The sequence below is a fragment of the Callithrix jacchus genome, chromosome 22 (assembly GCF_049354715.1).
Source record: "Callithrix jacchus isolate 240 chromosome 22, calJac240_pri, whole genome shotgun sequence".
Lineage (NCBI taxonomy): Eukaryota > Metazoa > Chordata > Mammalia > Primates > Cebidae > Callithrix > Callithrix jacchus.
The window spans coordinates 43,322,513-43,345,952 of NC_133523.1; the positions used below are offsets into that span (position 1 = coordinate 43,322,513).

At 51.4% G+C, this 23,440-nt stretch overlaps 1 protein-coding gene across 3 annotated transcripts; it reads right to left on the minus strand.

Moving 5' to 3' along the window:
* Positions 1 to 182: 182 nt before the first annotated feature.
* On the minus strand, positions 183 to 23,428 carry NOSIP (nitric oxide synthase interacting protein). 3 transcript variants are annotated; one of them, XM_054249516.2, is made up of 10 exons: positions 23,387 to 23,428; positions 7,431 to 7,577; positions 6,378 to 6,448; positions 5,763 to 5,868; positions 4,477 to 4,558; positions 2,691 to 2,850; positions 2,474 to 2,592; positions 2,145 to 2,332; positions 1,903 to 2,011; positions 183 to 1,645 (listed from the first exon to the last, which is right to left on the minus strand). In XM_054249516.2, exons 3-10 carry the CDS (start codon positions 6,445 to 6,447, stop codon positions 1,574 to 1,576), a joined length of 906 nt encoding a protein of 301 aa, XP_054105491.2. In that variant the 5' UTR covers position 6,448; positions 7,431 to 7,577; positions 23,387 to 23,428; the 3' UTR covers positions 183 to 1,573. The 3 variants fall into 3 exon arrangements, with proteins under 3 accessions (XP_054105491.2, XP_008986660.2, XP_035140167.2); XM_008988412.5 differs by lacking the exon at positions 7,431 to 7,577; XM_035284276.3 differs by lacking the exon at positions 7,431 to 7,577 and having other exon boundaries at positions 23,194 to 23,428.
* Between the last annotated feature and the right edge of the window lie 12 nt (positions 23,429 to 23,440).

Below are 23,440 nucleotides of genomic sequence, written 5' to 3' on the forward strand. Positions count from 1 at the left end.
CAAAATAGAAGTGTCATAGCTATTTGGGGGTCTGCAGTGAGCTGTGATTGCACCGCTGCACTGCAGCCTCGGGGTGGTGGGGGGGTGGGGGACTGCTCTCTCAGGCCGCTGTGTGTGCTGCTATCTCGCTTTGGTTGACACCTCGTGTGCTCACATAAAGACCAAGAAGGACAGAACCGAGGTGGCATCACTCAGCAAGGCAGGCACGCTCTTTATTGCTTTCATATTTGCTGTCTCTGTGCTGTTTTTCACACTGTCCAGCTGCTGCTTTTGTGACTCGATGGTCATTAAAAACGAAGCCGTAAGGGCAGCCCTTACATTCCCAGTGAAGTCTGACGCCACCAGCTGGCGCCGGTTCCTGGTCTCCACTCTGCCCTGTCTCCCCCGCTCTCCCCTGCGCGTCCTCTGCTCCTTAAATCTGCAAAGTGTGTTGCTGCCTCTGGCCCTTTGCACTTGCGGTTTCCTCTTCCTTTCGCCTTCAAGCAGCCACAGGTGCAGGGCGGCGCTCCTGACCACCTTTCCCAGTCAGGGTGCTGTGCGCTTTCTCACAAAACTTCATTTCCTCTGTGGGTCGAATCACATGGCAGCCCGGAAGACACGTTCCTGGGCATTTCCTGTACTTCAAACTTGGCATAACTCCAGGAGCCCTAACAAAGGACTCTAGGGATTGATTGATTAATTGATTGATTGAGACAGTCTCTCTCATTAAGCAGGCTAGAGTGCAGATTCAAGAGATTCTCCTGCCTCAGCCTCCCGAGTAGCTGGGATTACAGACATGCACCACCACACCCAGCTAATTTTTGTATTTTTAGTAGAGACGGTTTCAGCATGCTAGCCAGGTTAGTGTCGAACTCCTGACCTCAAGTGATCTACCAGCCTCGGCCTCTCAAAGTGCTGGGATTATAGGCGAGAACCACCGCGCCCGGCTAGATTTTGCTCTTGACGTGAGACCACGTTCAAGGCCCGGCGCCGTGGCCCATGCCTGTAATCCAAGCACTTTGGAGGCTAAGGCGGGCGGATTACCTGAGGTCGGGAGTTCAAGACCAGCCTGACCAACATGGTGAAACCCCGTCTTTAAAAAAAAAAAAAAAAAAATTGGCCCGGCACGGTGGCTCACGCCTGTAATCCCAGCACTTTGGGAGGCCGAGGCGGGTGGATCACGAAGTCAAGAGATCGAGACCATCCTGGTCAACATGGTGAAACCCTCTCTACTAAAAATACAAAAAATTAGCTGGGCATGGTGGCGCATACCTGTAATTCCAGCTACTCAGGAGGCTGAGGCAGGAGAATTGCTTGAACCCAGAAGGCGGAGGTTGCGGTGAGCCGAGATCGCGCCATTGCACTCCAGCCTGGGTAACAACAGCGAAACTCGATCTCAAAAAAATACTTTTTAAAAAAAGGGACCACGTTCAATATGCTTAGCCCCCTCTTCAAACTCCAGCGTGTGCTGTTTGGAGCGCTGCCTGCGCCGCCCGGCTTCCTCGCCTGCCCTGTCCCCGGGGCGCCCATGCCGCGAATGAAGGCGCCACGTTTCTGCGCACCCAAGCTGGTTTATTTGGTCTCCCGTGCGCACTCAGGCCTGCATCACCGGCCGGGATTTCTCCGCTTGCAGCTTCACTCCGGAGCCCGCGAAGCCTGTACCGCCCTGGGGGAGGTAGAAAGAAGTGGGAGGTGGAGGCCCGCCCAGGGGTGACTGGCGGGGCTCCAGGAAGTGGTGGGGATCCCTAAGTGGGTCAAGGTGAAGCGGGTTGCCGGCTAAGGAGTAGGAGTTGGGGCGGAGGCAAGGCGATCGCAGGTGGAGCCTAGGAAGGCTGGGGGCAGGGAGGGGCGGGGCCTAGGAGAGCAGGAGGAAGGGGGCGGGGCCTTGGAGAGCTCCGGGAAGGGGAGGGGTGGGGCCCTCACCCGCTGCAGCACGATGATGTCGCGGTCGGTGAGTTTGTCTCCACTCACAGGGTCCACCATGTCCTTCCGAATTAGCTTCTCCACGCATTCAAGGGTGACAACAGCCCCACTGCGGTGAGGGCGAGGGCGGGAGACTCCGATCAGAGGCCATCCCGGAGACACACTGGCCCCAGGGCCGGCCCTCCCCACAGGTTCCTGGGTGGTCCCTTCCCTCCCCTCCCCTCCCCTCCCAGGTGACTCACGAGGGCCGCAGCACAGCGCAGGGGGTGGCGTTGCTCAGGCTGTCGCGGGTCACAGCGCACACGTAGCGCTCGCTGCGTGTGATGAGCCCCACGCGGTCCACCGAGCTGTCGAGTGGCGTGAAGTGCACGGGCGTCAGGTCAGACATGCGCAGGGGCTTCCCCGACATGGGGCAGGTCACCGTACGGGACTGCAAGGGGCAGAGACAGGAGGGCTCAGCAGGCAGGGCTGTCGCAGGTGGAGGGTGCACGGTCTCCGTGAGGAAGGGGAGCACGCTGGAGGATCCTGGCGCTCTGGCACAGTGGGTGCGGGGGTTGCTGTGGGTGCTTACCGGCTTCTCCAGCTTGGTGGCCTTGGCTTCGGGCGTCAGCGACGGGATCCAGAAGCTGGGCAGCACTCTGTCCTTGTCCTTACTTGGGGGACCCACGCTGGGCCCCGGTTGGGCATCATCTGTGGGGGAAGGAAGGGACTAAGATGCTGCCCAGCCCCCAGATGCCCAGCCCGCGGCTCTCCGCTCCCCACCCCACCGCAAGCCCACTCCGAGTCACCTGGGCTGGTGACCGAGAGAGCTTTGGCTGTGAAAGGATTGAGGGGCCGGCTCACGATGGCCGATTCCTTCTCCAGGAAGCCCCGCACGTGATCCTGAGAGGCCGACCGCTGAAGCTCCTTCTGCTCCTCCCGCCGGGCGCCCCGCTGCTTCTCATAGGCCTGCCGCGAGGGGAAAGTGGGCTGAGCATCTGCTCACTTCTTCCCATTTCACAGGTAGGTTAACTGAGGCCCACACAGGGGACCCTCTGACAGAGGCGGTCAGAGGTGATGACCGCCTGGGCGGGAACCTTACTGCGCTGTACATCCAGAATGCCAGGACTCAAAGCCCACTTCTGTGGCCTGAGTGAGCACTATGACCTCTCCAGGCCTCAGTTTCTTCATCTGTAAAACGGGCTAACAATGGCGACCTACGTCGGTTGCTCACTGAAGGGTTACACAAGATGAGTGTTTAAAGCACAGAGAGCCTCACCTGGCACTCAGCTGAGTGTTCAATGAATGCCACCTGCTGGCCAATTAGGTTAATTATACAGTGCATGCCCCAGACCCCGTGTGGGACAGCGGAAGCAACTCCAGATCTAAGGGAATGCTGAGGAGCCCACGCCTACGGCGGGGCAGTGAGTGCGGACGTGAGGAGTGAAGCCATGTCCCGTGCTCAGCCTTACCTGGCACACAGTAGGTGCCCAGGCAGTGCTGCAGTGCGAGACCACCCTGAGCCACGCAGCTGAGTGAGGAGGGGTGATGGTGACAGATGAGCAGGAGGGCCTCTGACAGGGCCACCAGGTTGTGGGGGGGACATAGGCACAGGGGGAGCCACTTGCTCAGGACAAAAAGCCCAACAAGGACATGACCTGTAGTGTCTCCTGAGCATCAGCAATCCAGGCAGGGGAAGAGGGGGACAGACGCACTGTGCCTCAAACATGGGGGTAAACAGGGCCCCTCCTACCCATCAAATGGCTTTGCACATGGAAGGCCAGGCCAGACTCCCAGTAAACACCTTGAGAATGTTCACCTGCGTGCCCCTCCCAGGTGCCCTGCTGCGGCCTCTGATTTGGCCCTGTCAGCCCGTTTTACAGATGATGAAACAGGCCCAGAAAAATGAGGTGATGTCGATTCATTTAGCACATCTTTTGTTGTTGTTTCTTTGAGAGGGAGTTTCACTCTTGCCCAGGCTGGAGTGCAGTGGCGTGATCTCGGCTCACAGCAACCTCCATCTCCTGGGCTCAAGTGATTCTCCTGCCTCAGCCTCCCGAGTAGCTGGGATTACAGGCACACGCCACCATGCCCAGCTAATTTTTATTTTTAGTAGAGACTGGGTTTCTCCCTGTTGGTCAGGCCAGTCTCCAACTCCTGACCTCAGGCGATTCACCCACTTCAGTCTCCCAAAGTGCTGGGGTTACAGGCGTGAGCCATGGCGCCGGCCCGTTTAGCTCACCTTTACTAAGAACCTAGGCCACAGGGTGGGAAGAATCGCAGTCTGGGGGGAAGTGGCATGTGTCAGACAGCCGCATGGAGAGTTACAGCTATGCCAAGTGCCAAGAGAAGAGGTGACTGGGGCAGATCCAAGGGACTGGCAGGAGCTCAGAGGAGGCAGCACCTGGCCACACTCTGGCGAGGGGGATTTAGCGGCAGCCGGAGGGGAACGGTGCACTAGGAAGAGGTAACAGCATGGGCAAAGGCCCAGAGGGAAAAAGGAACTGAGAGTGGAGGGCCCCGAATGGTTCTGCCTGTGAGCTCAGATTCCAAAGCTCCTGCCTGCCTGGGCCTCCCTCTCCCCAACTTCGTCACCTTCATCTGCCGGGCGATCTCCTTCTTCTGATGCAGAATGTACTCCAGGATGGCTTCACGCTCATACAGGTAGCCATCTGGGCTGCAAAGAAAGGGTGCAATAAGACAGAAAGTGACCCTCCCGCCTCAGCCTCCCAACTTGCTGGGATTTTAGGCAGGAGCCACCATAATCAGCCCCGGGTCCAGTCATCTGCTGGAACTGAGAACTCGGCAAAGCTGTTATCCTCATGGTGAAAGGATGGAGATTAAAATCAGCAAAGGAAACAGGCACATGGGGCAGAATCTAGTAGAGACCAGATTTGAGCCTCCAGCTGTCCTCTCCCAATAGAGTTGCAGGGAAAGTGCTTCATTCTCCCAGCAACAATGTGAGCCAAGTATTGCTGCAGCCAGGAGTTCGAGACCAGCCTGGGCAACAAAATGAGAGCCCCTCGCTACAAAAAGCAAACAAAAAAAGCCAGGTGAGGTAGTGCACACCTGTGGTCCCGGCTACTCGGGGGGGGGGGGGGGGGGGGAGAGGGCCGCCGGAAGGGCTGAGGTGGGAGGATCACCTGAGCCTGTCAGATCAGTGAGCGAAGATATCACCATTGCACTCTAGCCTGGGCAACAAAGTGAGACTCTGTCTCAAAAAGAGGCCGAGGCAGGCGGATCATGAGGTCAGGCATTTGAGACTAGCCTGACCAACATGGTGAAACCCTGTCTCTCCTAAAAACACAAAAATAAGCCAAGTGTGTTGGTGGGCACCTGTAATCCCAGTTACCCTGGAGGCTGAGGCAGGAGAATCACTTCAACCTGGGAGGCGGAGGTTATAGTGAGCTGAGATCGCACCACTGCACTCCAGCCTGGGTGACATAGCAAGACTTCATCTCGAAAAAAAAAAAGGAGGACCTGAAGGTGGCCTTGGGGGCACTGATCATTAGAGTCTTCTATAAAATATACCACTAATTGAGCACATATTTAGTGCCTGGACTCAGCACCTGTTAAGCCTTTGCACTGCTATCAGAGGAAGGTCATGGTAAGTGCTCCCGAAGACCTTCTGTGGTGGCCTCGGCAATGCTCCAAGAGCCCTGCACCCCATTGGGAACATGTCCCTTTCCATATGTTCCACACTACAAAACAGACAGTAGGATCATGCCCACGTCTCAGGTGAGAACACGGAGGCTCTGAGGATAAATTACTTCTCCAGGGTTCCCTGCCTGTGCTGGTGGCCAGACCCACACACAAAGCCTCCTCCTGGTGGTTCCCTTGCCCTCCCCACCCAGACCCTCCCACCCCTGATCCCAGCTCACGTGACAACAGGATCGTGGCAGGGCTGCAGGGAGAGGCAGCAGCAGTCAAAGTCCTTCACAGCATCTCGGCTCAGTCGAATGTTCTGGGTCCCATAGCCTGAGGCCGCTGGGGACAGAGATGGGCAGAGTGACGGAGGGGCAGAGCAACAGGAGACCTGCCCCTCTCCAAAGCCCGGGAGAGAGGCACAGAGACAACACAGTGGTGGGGGTGGGGGGCACAGAGAGAAACAGGCAGTCAGAAGCTGTTGTCTGTGTGCTGGGGCCACAGGCTGAACCCACAGGGAGGTGTCAACCCTGGAGCGTAAGTGAGAGGCAGACAGGCCTGGTCACTGAGTGGCAGCTCAGTGGAGGGGCTGACCGCTGACTCCCCTCCACTCTTCTGGCTGTTACCAAGCTCGAGTGCCTGTCCCTATTTGGGCCTCAGTTTCTTCCTCTGGAACATGGGGTAACAACAGGGCCCTCCCTGATGCTCTGTTGGGAGGAGTGAGTTCATGCGCAGAAGGCAGGGAACACAGCGCCGGGCCACATGGGGGCGCGGGATCACCGGGCCATCCACGTATGTTGGGGGCAGGAGAGAGACAGGGACACAGAGGAAGCACCCCGCCCAGTCCCCACCTGTGTCCTTCTTCTTCTCGTGGTAGGTGTAGACAGCCCCCGCGGTACAGTTCTTGCCGTGCCGTGTCATCCTGGGGAGGAGGGGACAGTTGCAGGATTGTGGCGACCCGAGGCAGGCAGCCCAGGGAAGACCTCCACAGCCCTCAGAGCTGATCTGCCTCCTCGATCAGATGGAGAAAGAGGCGGAGATGGGGTGAGGTGGAGGAGAGGGAGGGCATGTGGTCGACAGGCCTCCTCCAGGAAGTCCTCCTTGAAGACTCACCTAGACTCATTTAGATACTAAAATAGCACCTTTAACAACAAAACTCTTTGGAGGTAAGAGGGCGGGAGACCAGGATTCAAATTCTAGGCACTACTTCAGAATAGCTGGGGTGGTGGATGTGCCATTTAATGGAGAAGGGAAAAAAAAGACGCCAAGGGGGCCACTACTGATGAATCCACTCCACCTTCCCTTCCCCTCCCATAGCTGCAGGCTCTGATTGTGGCCAAGCCCGGTGATTGGCTCAAGACTGGGCACTTAGCCCAGCTTGAATCATCCACTAGCGATTGGATATAGTGGCTTTGATTGCATCTCAGATCAGCCAATCAGAGAGCAGGTCAGAGTAGGGCTCTGTGTCTAGGGGAAGAGCTACTGCCACTCCCACTGCAGGTAAAGGAAGAAAAGCCCCGGAACCCTGGAGCTCAATTCAAAAAGTAAAACTTTTTTATTCTGTAAGTTTTCAAACACATACAAAACCAGAATAGTGTAAGGAAGCCCTGTGTACCTGTATCCTGGGGTCCAGCGGCTGTCAACATTCTGCCACCCTACTTTGATGCCTCTCTGGCCACCATTCCCCACACGAGTGCAACCCCGCCTTTTAAATGACTTTATTGACATAATTCAAATACTGTAAAATTCACACTATGAAAGTGGTGTTAGGCTGGGTGCGGTGGCTCACACCTGTAATCGGCACTTTGGGAGGCCGAGGCAGGTGGATCACTTGAGGTCAGGAGTTTGAGACCAGCCTGGCCAACATGGTAAAACTGGGCCTCTACTGAAAATACAAAAATTACCTGGGTGTGGTGGCACCTGCCTGTAATCCCAGCTACCAGGGAGGCTGAGGCACCGAGAATTGCTTGAGCCCAGGAGGCGGAGGTTGCAGTGAGCTGAGATCATGCCACTGTACTCCAGCCTGGGAGACAGGGCAAGCCTCTGCTCACCTAAAAAAAAATAAATACAAATAAAGTGGTTTCAATGTATTTAAAACTCTAATTCCAGAACATTTTCATCACCCCCATAAGAAAGCGACTCACTGGCAGTTCTCTCTCCAACCCCAGCCCCGGGCAACCACTCAGCTATTTTGTCTCTCTCTAGACTTGGCACTCGGAACATTTTATATAAGTTGAATCACACAATATTTGTCCTTTTAGATTGTTTTTTTTTTTTTTTTTGCCAATCAGTTTGAGCTTATGAGGTTGCTCAGGTTAGCCTTGAACTGATGACCTCGCCTTCGCGAGCGCCATGACCTCCGGCGGGAGCCACTTTGGACCCCCTTTTTTTTTTTTTGAGACAAGGTCTTGCTCTGTTGCCCAGGCTGGAGTGCAGTGTGATCACAGGACACCACAGCCCTGACCTCTCAATCTGGAAGGGATCCTCTCACCTCAGCCTGGAGCGGCTGGGGTTACAGGTGCTCGCCAGGATGCCTGGTGACTGTCCTTTTATGTCTGGCGGCTTTAATTAAGCATGCTTTCAACTGTAATCTGCTTTGTGGAATGTGTCAGTACTTCATTCCTTCTTCTTCTTTTTTTTTTTTTTAAAGAGACGGAGTCTTGCTTTATTATCCAGGCTGGAATGCAGTGGTGCGATCTCAGCTCACGGCAACCTCCACCTTCTGGGTTCAAGCCATTCTCCTGCCTCAGCCTCCCAGGTAGCTAATACTACAGGCATATGCCACCACGCCTGGCTAATTTTTTTGTATTTTTAGTAGAGATGAGGTTTCACCATGCTGGCTAGGCTGGTCAGTACTTCATTATGTCTTATCGCTACTATTCCACTGTGTAGATAAGCCACATTTTACTCATCCATTCATCAGCTGCATCTGGAATTTTTTTTTTTTAAGACAGAGTCTCATTCTGTCACCCAGGCTGGAGTGCAGTGGCGTGATCTTGGCTCATTGCAACCTCCACCTCACAGGTTCAAGCATTCTCCTGCCTCGGCTTCCCGAGTAGCTGGGATTACACATGCGCACCACCATACCTGGCTAATTTTTGTATTTTTAGTAGGGACAGGGTTTCACTATGTTGGCCAGGTTGGTCTCAAACTCCTGACTTAGGTGATTCACCTACCTCAGCCTCCCAAAGGGCTAGGATTACAGGCGTGAGCCACCACACCCGGCCTGGGTTGTTTCTTTATTTATTTTTATTTATTTAATACTTTTTTTTCTTTTGGTGCCATGACTCGGATTCGAACCGAGGTTGTTGCAGTCACAATGCAGAGTACGAACCACTATATGATCCCAGTCTCTTTATTTTTACTTTTATGAAACAAGAGTATTGCTCTGTTGCCCCAAGCTGGAGTGTAGTGGCATGATTTTGCCTTCCTGCAGCATCTGCCTTCTGGGTTCAAATGATTCTCCTCCCTCAGCCTCCTGAATAGATGGGGGGTTTACAGACACCCACCGCCACTCCTGACTAATTTTTATATTTTTAGTAGAGATGGGGTTTCACCATGTCAGGACAGGCTGTTCTCGAACTCCTAACCTCAGGTCATCCACCTGCCTCAGCCTCCAAAATTGCTGGGATTACAGGTGTGAGCCACTGCACCCGGCCAAAACTGTTATCTTAATACTAAGACGTTATTTGCCTTTGTCATTCTCATTCTCCCACGAGTACGCCAGAGGCTCCGTGAGGTGAGATACTGTGGAGCTAAATTAGTAATTTGCGACAGCAATGATAGGAAGCTAATATGGTCACCTGGGAAACGCACGTTAAAACTTCACCGAGGGCAGGTCACGGCGGCTCACACCTGTAATCCCAGACTTTTGGAGGCCAAAGCAGGCAGATCACTTGATGTCAGGAGTTTGAGACCAGCCTGGCCAACATGGTAAAACCCTGTCTCTATCAAAACACAAAAAATTGGCCGGGCGCGGTGGCTCAAGACTGTACTACAGCTACTTGGCTGAGCCCAGGGAAGTCGAGGCTGCAATGAGCCATGATTGGGCCATTGCACTCCAGCCTGGGAGTCAGAGTGAGACCCTGTCTCAGAAAAAAAAAAAAAAGTCAGGCCTTTGGGAGGCGGAAGGTGGGGTGACTGGGAGGGGCACGGGTAGCCTCTGGGAGGCTGGGAATGTTTCTTGATCTGGGTACTGGTTACATGGGTGTGTTTGCTCTGAAACTGACTGGGTTAGACGTTATGCTTTCTGTACTTCTCCATACATGTTTTATAAAAACAAATTGGCTGGGCACTATGGTGCACGCCTGTAATCTCAGCACTTTGGGAGGCCAAAACTGGCAGATCACTTGAGCTCAGGAGCTCGAAACTAGTCTAGGCAACATAGTGAGACCCTGTCTCCACACACACACACGCACACACAAAATACATAAATGAGCTAGGTATAGTGGTGCACACCTGTAATCCCAGCTACTCAGAAGGCTGAGGCAAGAGAATGGCTTCAGCCTGGGAGGTCACGGCTGCAGTGAGCCAAAATGGAGCCACTGCCCTCCAGCCTAAGCAACAGAGTGAGAACTTGTCTCAAAAGAAAAAAGGAAGAAAGAAAGGAGAGAGAAAGAAAGGAAGGAGGGAGGGAGGAGGAAGAAGAGAGAGAGGGAAGGAGGGAAGAAGGGAGGGAGGGAGGGAAGGAAGGAAAATAAAGCAAAAAAGAAATGAAGGCCAGGCACGGGGGCTCATGCCTGTAATCCTAGCACTTTGGGAGGCCGAGGTGGGCAGATCACAAGATCAGGAGTTCGAGACCCGCCTGACCAACATGGTGAAACCCTGTCTCTACTAAAAATACAAAAATTGGCCGGGCGCGGTGGCTCAAGCCTGTAATCCTAGCACTTTGGGAGGCCGAGGCGGGTGGATCACGAGGTCAAGAGATCGAGACCATCCTGGTCAACATGGTGAAACGCTGTCTCTACTAAAAATACAAAAAATTAGCTGGGCATGGTGGCGCCTGCCTGTAATCCCAGCTACTCAGGAGGCTGAGGCAGGAGAATTGCCCGAACCCAGGAGGTGGAGGTTGCGGTGAGCCGAGATCACGCCATTGCACTCCAGCCTGGCTAACAAGAGCGAAACTCCGTCTCAAAAAAAAAAAAATACAAAAATTAGCCTGGTGTGATGAGCGCCTGCAATCCCAGCTACTCAGGAGGCAGAGGCAGGAGAACCGCTTGGACCTGGGAAGTGGAGGTTGCAGTGAGCTGAGATCACACCACTGCACTCCAGCCTGGCAACAGAGCGAGACTCCGTCTCAAAAAAAAAAAAAAAAAAAAAAGGAAAAAAGAATAATGGTGAGGAATCCCCAGTCCTTCTTAGCAACCAGTTCCCATCAGTCTGGCAGGTATGTCCTCGGTCTGTGTGTTGCTACAGAGTCACCCCTGCATGGACGCAAGCCTTGGACTTGATGCCTGTGACAGGTATGCATGCTAGACACTGGATACCAACCTGCTTTGTCATATGGACAAGGATGTCACCACAGTTCCCCGGGGGTTAGAGGAAGAAAGAAACAGAGAGAAAGAAAGGAGGGAGCGAGGTGGAAGGAGGGAGGGAGGGACAGAAGTAAGTCAAATCCTTGTCCATTATGACGACAAAGCAGCTTGGTATGCAATGTCTAGCATGTACACAAGGATGTTTTCAGAAAAATTATTTTTTTCTTCCTTTTAAGACAGGGTCTCACTCTGCCACTCAAGCTGAGTGCAGTGGTACAATCAGAGCTCACTGCAGCCTCAAACTCCTGGGCTCAAGTGATCTTCCCACCATAGCCTCCCAAGTAGCTGGAAATGCAGGCATGCACCACCATGCCCAGCTAATTTTTTACCCAGACAGGGTCCTTTTATGTTGTCCAGGTTGGTCTTGAACTCCCCGACTCAAGGGGTCCTGCTTTGGCCTCCCAAAGTGCTAGGATGACAGGTGTGAGCCGCTGCACCCAACCCTGCTTTTAAGATAAATTTTAAAAGTGGAATCACTGGATCGAAGGGTATGTGCAGGCCGGGCGCGGTGGCTCACGCCTGTAATCCCAGCACTTTGGGAGGCTGAGGCGGGTGGACCACGAGGTCAAGGGATCGAGACCATCCTGGTCAACATGGTGAAACCCTGTCTCTACTAAAAATACAAAAAATTAGCTGGGCATGGTGGCATGTGCCTGTAATCGCAGCTACGCAGGAGGCTGAGGGAGGAGAATTGCCTGAACCCAGGAGGTGGAGGTTGCGGTGAGCCGAGATCGCGCCATTGCACTCCAGCCTGGGTAACAAGAGCGAAACTCCGTCTCAAAAAAAAAAAAAGGGTATGTGCATTTAAAACATGGTTAGAGGCTGGGCTGAGCGCAGCGGTGTTTACACATAATCCATCACAACCAGTTGCAGATTTGTTACTTCTCCACTTCCACTGCTTCACTTGATCAGCCTTAAAAAATGTTTTTAAGTGATTTAGGTGGCTCACACCTGTGATCCTAGCACTTTGGGAGGCCGAAGTGGGTGGATCACCTGAGGTCAGGCGTTCAAGACCAGCCTGGCCAACATGGTGAAACCCCATCTTTAAAAAAAAAAAAAAAAAAAATTTTTTTGAGACGGAGTCTCGCTCTGTTGCCCAGGCTGGAGTGCAATGGCGCGATCTCAGCTCACTGCAACCCTCACCTCCCAGGTTCTAGCAATTCTCCTGCCTCCGCCTCCTGAGTAGCTGGGATTACAGGCACGCACCACTGTGCCCAGCTAATTTTTTGTATTTTTAGTAGGGACGGGGTTTCACCCTGTTGACCAGGATGGTCTCGATCTCTTGACCTCGTGATCCACCTGCCTCGGCCTCCCAAAGTGCTGGGATTACAGGCGTGGGCCACCGCGCTCGGCCCAGGAGAGGACAGTTTCACACGGGTGAGGTGGTTAAGACATACCAACATACTCCAAAAAACACAGCACGTGACCTTAACAAAAACTTGAAGTTTGTTGTGGCAATGGGTGTGGGGTGGAGTGAGCACCGTGTGAATTACTGTGATGTGGTGGAAGCAGGGTTATCTGAGATCTGATGGAAAGTCCTACTACCAGATGTGGACGGGTGCGGCTCTAACACCCGGGGAACTGAGGTGATATTTGGTAGGAGTGGCACGTATGGGTGCTTTGTGTATCCCACACACACTTACAGCAGTTTCCTGGATTCACCTTGGATGTGTGTAAGCAAATGTGAAATTGGCATTATGCTCAAATTGTGCCCAAATATATCACTTGCATTGGAATAAATTCACATTTTCAAAATAAGCATTATAACAGAACTGATGGTGCACGGAACTCTGGCAAATTAAGAAGAAAGTAGCAGCCACTGCAACAGAAAGATGAGTGAAAGAGGCCGGAGGCCGTAGCTCATGCCTGGAATCTCAACCCTTTGCGAGGCCAAGACAGGAACACTGCATAAGTCTGGGAGTTCAAGACCAGCCTAAGCAATATAGCTAGACGGCCATCTCTACAAATAAAAAAAAAATTTTTTTTGAGATGGAGACTCGCTCTGTCGCCAGGCTGGAGTGCAGTGGTGCAGTCTCGACTCACTGCAACCTCCACCTCCCAGGTTCAAGCAGTTCTCCTGCCTCAGCCTTGGTGGCTCATGTCTGTAATCCTGTCACTTTGGGAGCCCAAGGCAGGCAGATCGCCTGAGCTCAGAAGATGGACACCAGCTCGGGCAACATGGCAAAACCCCATTTCTACAAAAACTACAGAAGTCACTTAGCCAGGTGTGGTGGCACATGCCTACAGTCCCAGCTATTCAGGAGGCTGAGGTTACAGGATTGCCTGAGCCTGGGGAGGTTGAGGCTGCAGTGAGTTGAGATTGCTCCACTGCCCTGGAGCCTGGGTGACAAAATTACTTAGTGAGCGAAAGCTATGAAGAGGCAGAAGAAACTCAAAAGCCCAACACACATATGGAGAGATGCTGTAATGAAATCTACAGTGATAGTTTACACGTATCAGCAGGCTGGCCAGCCAAATCTTGAAAGATGGGTAAGATCAAAGCTTGGTGGCCCTGTGGGGATCACAGGAACCATTAGGCAATGATGCTGGGGACATGGAACACAGGCTGGCAGTACTTTGGCAAGCAGGTGTATGTAGGTGTACGTGATTCTGCACTGGGGTATACGTGCCCCAGAGTCATTCCCAGAGAGATCTGCAGGGAGCATGGGCCAGGATTTTCACAGCGGTGTTGTTTATCCTAGAGGAGACTCGAAGGCTGCCGAATGTACTCAAAGGTGGGTGACTGACAGCCCCCAGATGCAACAGACCAGCATCATGTGAGGATCTTTAAATCATAATGCTTGAGACCTCAATACCATGTAGGCACAGGAAATCTACAGGTGCATACAATGATACATTTTAAAGAACACTTGGGCCAGGCACCGTGGCTCACACCTGTAATCCCAGCACTTTGGGAAGCCGAGGCAGGCAGATCACAAGGTCAAGAGATCGAGACCATCCTGGCCAACATGGTAAAACCCCACCTCTACTAAAAATACAAAAATCAGCTGAGCGTGGTGGCATGAGCCTATAGTCCCAGTTACTCGGGAGGCTGAGGCAGGAGAATTGCCTGAACCTGGGAGATGGAAGTTGCAGAGAGCCAAGATCACACCACTGCACTCCAGCCTGAAGACAGAGCAAGACTCCATCTCAAACAAACAAACCAAAGAGCACTTGCAGGCTGGGCACCATGGCTCACACCTGAGGTAAGCTGATCACCTGAGGTCAGGAGTTCAAGACCAGCCTGGCCAACATGGTGAAACCCTGTCTGTACCAAAAGTACAAAAATTAGCCAGGCATGGTGGTGCTCCCCTGTAATCCCAGCTACATGGGAGGCTGAGGCACAAGAATCGCTTGAACCCAGGAGGTGGAGGTTGGAGTGAGCCAAGATTCTACCAATGCACTCCAGCCTGGGTGATAGAGACTCGTCTCAAAAAATAAGTAAATAAATAAAAAGAACACTTGCAGACAGAAGGCTCCACATAACACACATTAGTTGCATTCAGGAACAATTGTCTCCTCCTCTCAAGTAGGCTGCAAGTAGGATCCAGAAGTTGGGGCGGAGAGCACGACCAAGGGTCCCACCTCTATAGAAAGCAATGTCATCTCTATCGCCCCCTTCTGGTTGCTTTGAAAAACTTGCCTTTCCCATTCACAACTTGAAACACACAAACCTCTGGGAGCTACGGAGCTCTCTCTCCCCCTACTGGCGTCTTCTCGGAAGCCACTCTTAGGGTTTTAAGTATATTTACAACGCAAGGACTTTACAGCTTAGATGCGTTTTGACAAATGTATACACCGTTGTGATCGTGACCCTGTGGAGATACAAAACCTTCCTATCACCCTAAATAGCTCCCACATGCCCTTTCTCCATCAATGTGCCCCTGGAGGCCACCAGGGCTGCTGGCAGAAGGGGGCCTTGATCAAACACGCCAACTTCACCCAGGCTCCCCTCTACCCGCCAGGCTCCTCCTCCGACTTCCCCTGACCCACAAGCTTCTCAGTGAGCGTCCAGCACCTGTTGCCTCCCCTCGCTCACCTGCCACCCGCTCCCCAGCACCCCCAACTGCCACTCATGAAGGTCATGTTGACCTTTGCACGGACACATTCCCCACTCTATTCTTAGTTGTCAACTGCCGTGACCCTCTGCGGTATTTGGCTCTGGCACCTCTGCTTTCCCAGAGACGAGCTTGCTTGCTGTTTTGTGGCCAAGAACTGGGGTTTCTACATAGATGAGGACATTTTCCCTCCAAAATGAGAGAAACTATAGTGGGAGCATTTAAAACTCTTTTTTTTTTTTTTTTTCTCCCAAGACGGAGTTTCACTCTTGTTGCCCTGACTAGAGTGTGATGGCGTGATCTCGGCTCACCACAACCTCCACCTCCTGGGTCCAAGCGATCCTCCTGCCTCAAGCCTCCCGAGTAGCTGGGATTACAGGCACGCACAACCACACCTGGCTACACCCTAGTAGAGACAGGGTTTCTCCATGTTTGTCAGGCTGGTCTCGACCTCAGGTGATCCACCCACCTAGGCCTCCAAAAGTGCTAGGATTACAGGCATAAGCCACCGCACCCAGCATAAAATTTAATTAATTTTTCTAGAGACAGTGCCTTGCTCTGTCTCCCAGGCTGGAGTGCAATGGTGTCATCGTGGCTCACTGCAGCCTTGACCTCCTGGGCTCAAGTGATCCTCCCACTTCAGCCTTCCCAATAGCTAAGCTAATTTAATTTTTTTTTTTTGTAGAGATGGGGTCTCACTATGTTGCCTAGGCTGGTAAACCCCTGACCTGAAGTGATCCTCCTGCCTCAGGCTTCCAAACTACTGGGATTAAAGGTGTGACCCACTGGGTCACAGGCTAAGGGAGCAATTTTTTACTTTGCTGTGTGATAATAAAGAATAATCCCGAGGCGAATTTTTCATATTTTTAGTAGAAACAGGGTTTCACCATGTTGGCCAGGCTGGTCTCGAGCTCCTGACCTCAAGTGATCTGCCTGCCTTGGCCTCCCAAAATGCTGGGATTACAGGGGTGAGCCACTGCGCCCGGCAAACTCTTTGATTTTTAAAACTCAATGATTTTTAAGATCCTGAGACCAGAAAGCATGAGTGCCTCCAACCCAGGGTTGAAGAACAGCCAGGTTCAGGATTTACAAACTCCTGAACAAGCTCTCCCATGCTATATTGTCTCTTTGGTAGGTCCAATTTCAAAATAGAAAGCAGAACTGCTGCCATCTGCTGTCACCGGCATTTCAGAGGAAACGGGCACAGAGCGGGAGCTACGGATGTTGGCATCATCCCCGCCTCCCAGGGCAGGAGACAGACTCAGTGTCTCCCAGCTGGGATAAGGCAGAGCTGGGACTCAGACCCAGGCAGCCAGGCTCTGGAGACATTCCTCTTAACTCTGTGACAACTGTCAGTCCTCCCCGGAAACTCACAATCGCAGACAGAAAGGCCTATCCATTCCTTTATTTGCAGGCTTTGCAATCCGGAGCATATTCTCTCTCACCACATCTCACTAATTCCAGTGATTCTGGTGCTAATTTTTTTTTTTTTTTGAGACGGAGTTCCGCTCTTGTCGCCCAGGCTGGAGTGCAGGGGCCCAATCTCAGCTCACTGCAACCTTCGCCTCCTGGGTTCAAGCGATTCTCCTACCTCAGCCTCCCAAGTAGCTGGAATTACAGGTGCCCACCACCATGCCTGGCTAATTTTTTATATTTTTAGTAGAGACGGGGTTTCGCCTTGTTGGCCAGGCTGGTCTTGAACTCCCGACCTCAGGTAATTCACCTGCCTCCGCCTCCCAAAGGGCTGGGATTACAGGCATGAAGCCACTGCACCCAGCCTTGCCCATTTAACAGGTAGGAAAATGGAGGCTTGGACAAACTGGTCTCTTCCTTCGTCTGTTCCTTGACAGACCACAGCCTTGGGAGGCTTTTCAGAATATAAGTTTGATTAAGTCACTCTCTCCAACTGCTTCTTGGACGTGACTCAAGACAAAAACCAAACTGTGTTCAGACTATGAGTGTAAGAGGAATGAAAGAACAGGAGAAGCGCCTTTTGTAACCTCTGGTGAAACAGTTGACTCGGGCACTGACCGTTGATGGATGGCATTAAGGGAGAGGCTGGTGGGGCCGGATATTCACAGGATGCTAATTCTTGCTACGGGAAGAGACATAGTTGGAGCTTTACGATGTGGTTTTCGATGGCTGCCGCCTGTCTCCGTCTGCTCCGGCTGCCATAAAATACCACTCTGGGTGGCTCAAACCATAGACTGATTTCCTCCAGTTTCTGAGGCTGGAAGTCTGCATTCAGGCTGCCAGCATGGTGGGGTTCTGGTGACGCCCTCTTCCCGGTTTGCAGGAGGCTGCCTTCAGTGGCAGAGGAACCACCTCTCTGGTGTCTCCTCTTTTCTGAGGAGTCTCACTCTGTCACCGAGGCTGGAGTGCGGCGGCACCTCCGCCCACTGTAATCACCTCCCTAGTTCAATGATCTCCTGCCTCAGCCTCCCAAGTAGCTGGAATTACAGGTATCCACCATCAGGCCCAGCTAATTTCTATATTTTTAGTAGAGACAGTTCTGCCATGTTGGCCAGACTGGTCTCGAATGCCTGACCTCAGGTGATCCACCTGCCTCGGCCTCCCAAAGTGCTGGGATTACAAGCATGAGCCACCGCGCCCAGCCTCCTCCTTTCATAAAAACAGCAATGAATCAGGGCCCCACCCATTCACCTTCATTATTTCCATGAAGGCTCTACCTCCAAATATAATCATGTTGGGGCCAGACGAATCTGGGGGGCATTCAGTATATAACGTTCCCTGAAGTTTGGATGAATTTCACCACCCCTGAAACCGGACACCTAGGCAGTACACAACAATGAAGGGGCCAGCTCTGAAGGAGTCACCCAACAGCGGAACTGAAACTTAATCAAGCCGTTACATTCAGTTTCCGGATTCTACAGGAGGGAATAACAAAAAAGGGCCGGAGAGTCACAGCCCCTGTAAATACTCCACTCTGCCCCTGTAGCATAAAAGGAGCCACAGACACACAAACAGGCCTGGCTGTGTTCCAATTACACTGTATTTAAGGCCGGGCGCGGTGGCTCAAGCCTGTAATCTCAGCACTTTGGGAGGCCGAGGCAGGTGGATCACGAGGTCAGGAGATCAAGACCATCCTGGTCAACAAGGTGAAACCCCGTCTCTACTAAAAATACAAAAAAGAGCTGGGCATGGTGGTGTGCGCCTGTAGTCCCAGCTACTCGGGAGGCTGAGGCAGGAGAATTGCTTGAACCCAGAAGGCGGAGGTTGCGGTGAGCCGAGATCGCGCCATTGCACTCCAGTCTGGGTAACAAGAGCGAAACTCCATCTAAAAAAAATAAATAAAAAATAGGGCCGGGCACGGTGGCTCAAGCCTGTAATCTCAGCACTTTGGGAGGCTGAGTCGGGTGGATCACGAGGTCAGGAGATCAAGACCATCTTGGTCAACATGGTGAAACCCTGTCTGTACTAAAAATATAAAAAATTAGCTGGGCATGGTGGCGAGTGCCTGTAATCCCAGCTACTCGGGAGGCTGAGGCAGAAGAATTGCTTGAACCCAGGAGGCGGAGGTTGCGGTGAGCCAAGATCACGCCATTGCACTCCAGCCTGGGTAACAAGAGTGAAACTCCGTCTCAAAAAAATAAATAAATAAATAAATAATAAATAATAAAAATAAACTGTATTTATAGACTCTGACAAAAAATCACATATAATTGTCATGGGTCACCAAGTCCATTCTTTTGATTTTTACCAGTTATGTAAAAATGTTAAAAGCCATTCTTAGTTTGCAAGCTGAACAAAAACAGGTAGCAGTTAAAAAGTCAGATACCTTGGTTGGGTGCTTTGGCTCTCACCTGCAATCCCATCACTTTGGGAGGCTGATGCAGGCAGATCACAAGGTCAGGAGTTCAAGACCAGCCTGGCCAATAGGGTGAAACCCTATCTCCACTAAAATTATAAAAATTAGCCGGGTATAGTGGTGCACGTCTGTAGTCCCAGCTACTTGGGAGGCTAAGGCAGGAGAATTGCTTGAACCCAGGAGGTGGAGGTTGCAGTGAGCTGAGATTGGGCCACTGCACTCCAGCCTGGGTGACAGAAAAAGACTCCGTCTCAAAAAAAAAGAAAAGATATCTGCTGGTGGTTCTGGCTCACACCTGGACACAGCACTTTGGGAGGCCAAGGCAAAAGGATCACTCGGACCCATGAGTTCCAGACCACCCTGGGCAATATGGCGAAACTGTGACTTTACAAAAAATAAATAAATAAACCAGCAGCAGCCAGAAGTTTGAGACCAGATTTGGACTTGCTGTGGGCAACACAGCAAGATCCCATCTCTACAAAAAAACATTGTAAAAACTTAGTGGGGCAAAGTGGCATGCGCCTGTGACTACTCGGAAGGCTGAGGCAGGAGGATCACTTGATCCCAGGGGGTTGAGACTGCAGTGAGTCATGACTGTGCCACTGCACCACTGCACTCCAGCCTGAGTGACAGAGTGACATTGCCTCTTAAAAAATCAGGATATCTGATAAGGGAATTGCAGTGAGAATATATTAAAAACTTACACCCCTTGGCTGGGCGCGGTGCCTCACACCTATAATCCCAGCACTTTGGGAGGCTGAGGTGGGTGGATCACGAGGTCAAGAGATCGAGACCATCCTGGTCAACATGGTGAAACCCGTCTCTATTGAAAAATACAAAAAAATTAGCTGGGCATGGTGGCACGTGCCTGTAGTCCCAGCTACTCAGGAGGCTGAGGCAGGAGAATTGCTTGAACCCAGGAGGCGGAGGTTGCGGTGAGCCGAGATCGCGCCATGGCACTCCAGCCTGGGTAACAACAGCGAAACTCCGTCTCAAAAAAAAAAAAAAATTTCTCCAAAGTTCTACAAATGGCCAATAAAGACCGTAAAAGATACCAGTTCATACCAATTAGAATGACTAAAATCAAAAAGACAGATAATAATAAGTGCTGGTATAGATATGGAGAAACTGGAACCCTCATACATTGGTGGTAGGAATGTTAAATGGTATAGCCATTTTGGAAAAGTCAGTTTCTCAAAAGATTAAACAGACTCACCTTTTGAGCCACCAATTCCACTGCCAATAGAAATAAAAATAGAACCCAGGAGGCGGAGGTTGCGGTGAGCCGAGATCGTCCACACAAAAACTTGTATACAAATGTTGCTAGCAGTGTTACTTATAAAAGGTAAAAAGTGGAAGTTCGGGCACGGTGGCTCACGCCACACAAAAACTTGTATACAAATGTTGCTAGCAGTGTTACTTATAAAAGGTAAAAAGTGGAAGTTCGGGCACGGTGGCTCACGCCACACAAAAACTTGTATACAAATGTTGCTAGCAGTGTTACTTATAAAAGGTAAAAAGTGGAAGTTCGGGCACGGTGGCTCACGCCTGTAATCCCAGCACTTTGGGAGGCCCTGAGGTTGGGAATTCAAGACCAGCCTGACCAACATGGAGAAACCCCATCTCTAAAAATACAAAATTAGCTGGCCATGGTGGCACATGCCTGTAATTCCAGCTACTTGGGAGGCTGAGGCAGGAGAACTGCTTGAACCTGGGAGGCAGAGGTTGCGGTGAGCCGAGAGCAAAACATTGCACTCCAGCCTGGGCAACAAGAGGAACATTATTCAGCCATCAAAAGAATAAAGTGGCTGGCTGGGCACCGATGGCTCACACCTGTAATCCCAGTACTTCGGGAGGCCAAGGCAGGAGGATCACTTGAGCCCAGGAGGTTAAGACCAGTCTGGGTAATATAGCAAGACCCTATCTCTATTTTTAAATAGTTTAAAATAAAAAAAGAGAAACAAGTAAAATAAGACCACAAAAAAAGCAAACGGACAAATTCAGATGGTGGGATGATCAACAGAACTAGACTTAAGTTTCTTCACTGAATTGATTTCACCAAGAAAAAAACAAACTGGAGTGGAAGGGGGAACAGTTCTTTTTTTTTTTTCTTTTGAGATGGAGTATCGCTCTGTAGCTCAGGCTGAAGTAATGCGATCTTGGTTCACGGCAATCTCCACCTCCCGGGTCCCGGTTCAAGCAGTTCTCCAACCTCAGCCTCCCAAGTAGCTGGGATTGCAGGCACATGCCACCATGCCCAGCAGATTTCTCTACTTTTTAGTAGAGACGGGGTTTTCACCATGTTGGCCAGTCTGCTCTTGAACTCCTGACCTCGTGATCCACCCGCCTTGGCCTCGGCCTCCCAAAGTGCTAGGATTATAGGTGAAAGCCACCAAACTGGGCCAGAAGGGGGAACAGTTCTAAATTAAGAGAGATTTCAAAGACAGTAGCAATCACTTAACTACATCCTGATTCCAACAAACCCACAGTTACCCTGGATTGACTATGCACCAACTCGTGGACAGGAGCCTAGAATTACGGTTGTTTTTGTAAAGTGTGATTAAAAAGTATTGTGATAAAGTATTGCAGTCATGTCAACAGTGTTTCCGGTTTTTACACACACGCACCCTGGTAGATAAAATTCACAGGAGGCCATTGGTTTGGACCGAACTCCTGCACTAGCTTCAATAGACCAAACAAAAATGCGAGTCACTCATGCTGAAGGTCCATGCTTCCAAGCCAAAACTCAGTTGTCATCTGATCTTCTGAGACATCAGGAGAGAAATAATAGCCAAATCCCCAAACAGGCCAGTTTTAGCCCACCTGATAAAGGAAGTCCCCTCTACTTTAACCCTTAACTTATAATTTTTTTTTGAGACAGAGTTTCACTCTTGTGCCCAGGCTGCAGTGCAATGGCACGATCTTGGCTCACTGCAACCTCCGCCTCCTGGGTTCGAGCAATTCTCCTGCCTCAGCCTCCCGAGTAGCTGGGATTACAGGCACGCACCACCACACCCAGCTGATTTTGTATTTTTAGTAGAGACAGGGTTTCTCCATGTTGGTCAGGCTGGTCTCGAACTCCCAACCTCAAGTGCTCCGCCCGCCTCAGGCTCCCAAAGTGCTGGGATTACAGGCATGAGCCACCTTGCCCAGCTTAACTAAGAAATTTAATCAAGTTAATCAATTTAACCAACTAGCTTTTCATTTTCTGTTTCTGCTTTTCTCAGCCCTTTGTCTCTGAAAACAACCTCCTCCTCTGCTCAGCTTATCGAGAACACTCGTGCTATTTTCCAGAATTGATGTCCCATTCTAGATTCACAAATAAATGCCAACTAAGATCTTCTCACTAAATGTGTTGTAATTTTGTCTTTTGACAATCCTGAAGTGTCATGATGCCTAGGATTTGTTTTAATCCTTTAAGTTAAAAAATAAAAATACGCCGGGTGCCGTAACTCACATCTGTAATCCCAGCACGTTGGGAGCCTGAGGTAGGTGGATCAGGAGGTCAGGAGATCGAGACCATCCTGGCTAACACGGTGAAACCCCGTCTCTACTAAAAAATACAAAAATTAGCTGGGCGTGGTGGTGTGCACGTGTAGTCCCAGCTTCTCTAGAGGCTGAGGCAGGAGAATCACTTGAACCAGGTGCAGTGAACCGAGATCGTGCCACTGCACTCCAGCTTAGGCGACAGAGCCAGATTCCCTCTCAAAAAAAAAACAAAAACAAAAACAGCAAGTAGTGCCAAAATAATAATTGGTAAATTTGGATGACAGGAATTCCTATGTCTTCTCTCACTTTTATATAAGTTTGAACATCTTCATAAGAAAACATTAACATCCAACTGCCTCAAGGCCCCCTCAAGCCCCAAGTTCACAGAATTAGCACACGATCAGAATGTGAATGTATGATTGCCGGACCCCGTGGAAGCTCCACGCAGGAAAACGTGAAGCCCTGTACCCACCCCGAGAGGGAAGGGACTGTCAGAAAGGTGAAGAGAAGGTGGCGATGGACGACTGGACAATCTAGTATCGCCCGCCGTGCCACCACAGTCGGGGAAACTGAGACCAGAGAAGGAGCTCTCTTCCCTCAACTCCCACTCCTTAGACCCCCAGCAATCCCAGTCCACTGTTTCCCTTGGGACCGCCGGCAAATAGCCATCTACAGCGGAACTGTAACTCTCGGAGAACTGGCCGTTGCTAGCTACCACTTGGCTGAGTTTATAGTGACAGTGAGAGAGAGAACTGACCAATGGACGGTTGGCCACCTCCAGGGGAGTGTAGTTCAGCTTCAAACTTGGGGCGCCCGTACAGCTCTATTAATAATGATCGACAGGGAGTCGGGAATCCAAAATCTTGCCCAGGTCTCCCTCAAGACCCCAGACCTCTAGCCCGCAGGAAAGCGATCCCAGCAACACTCTTCCTACACCGTCTCGAACTCACCTCAAGAACGACTCTCAGTTCCTGGGTCGCCTCTTCAACTGTGCCCGGACACCG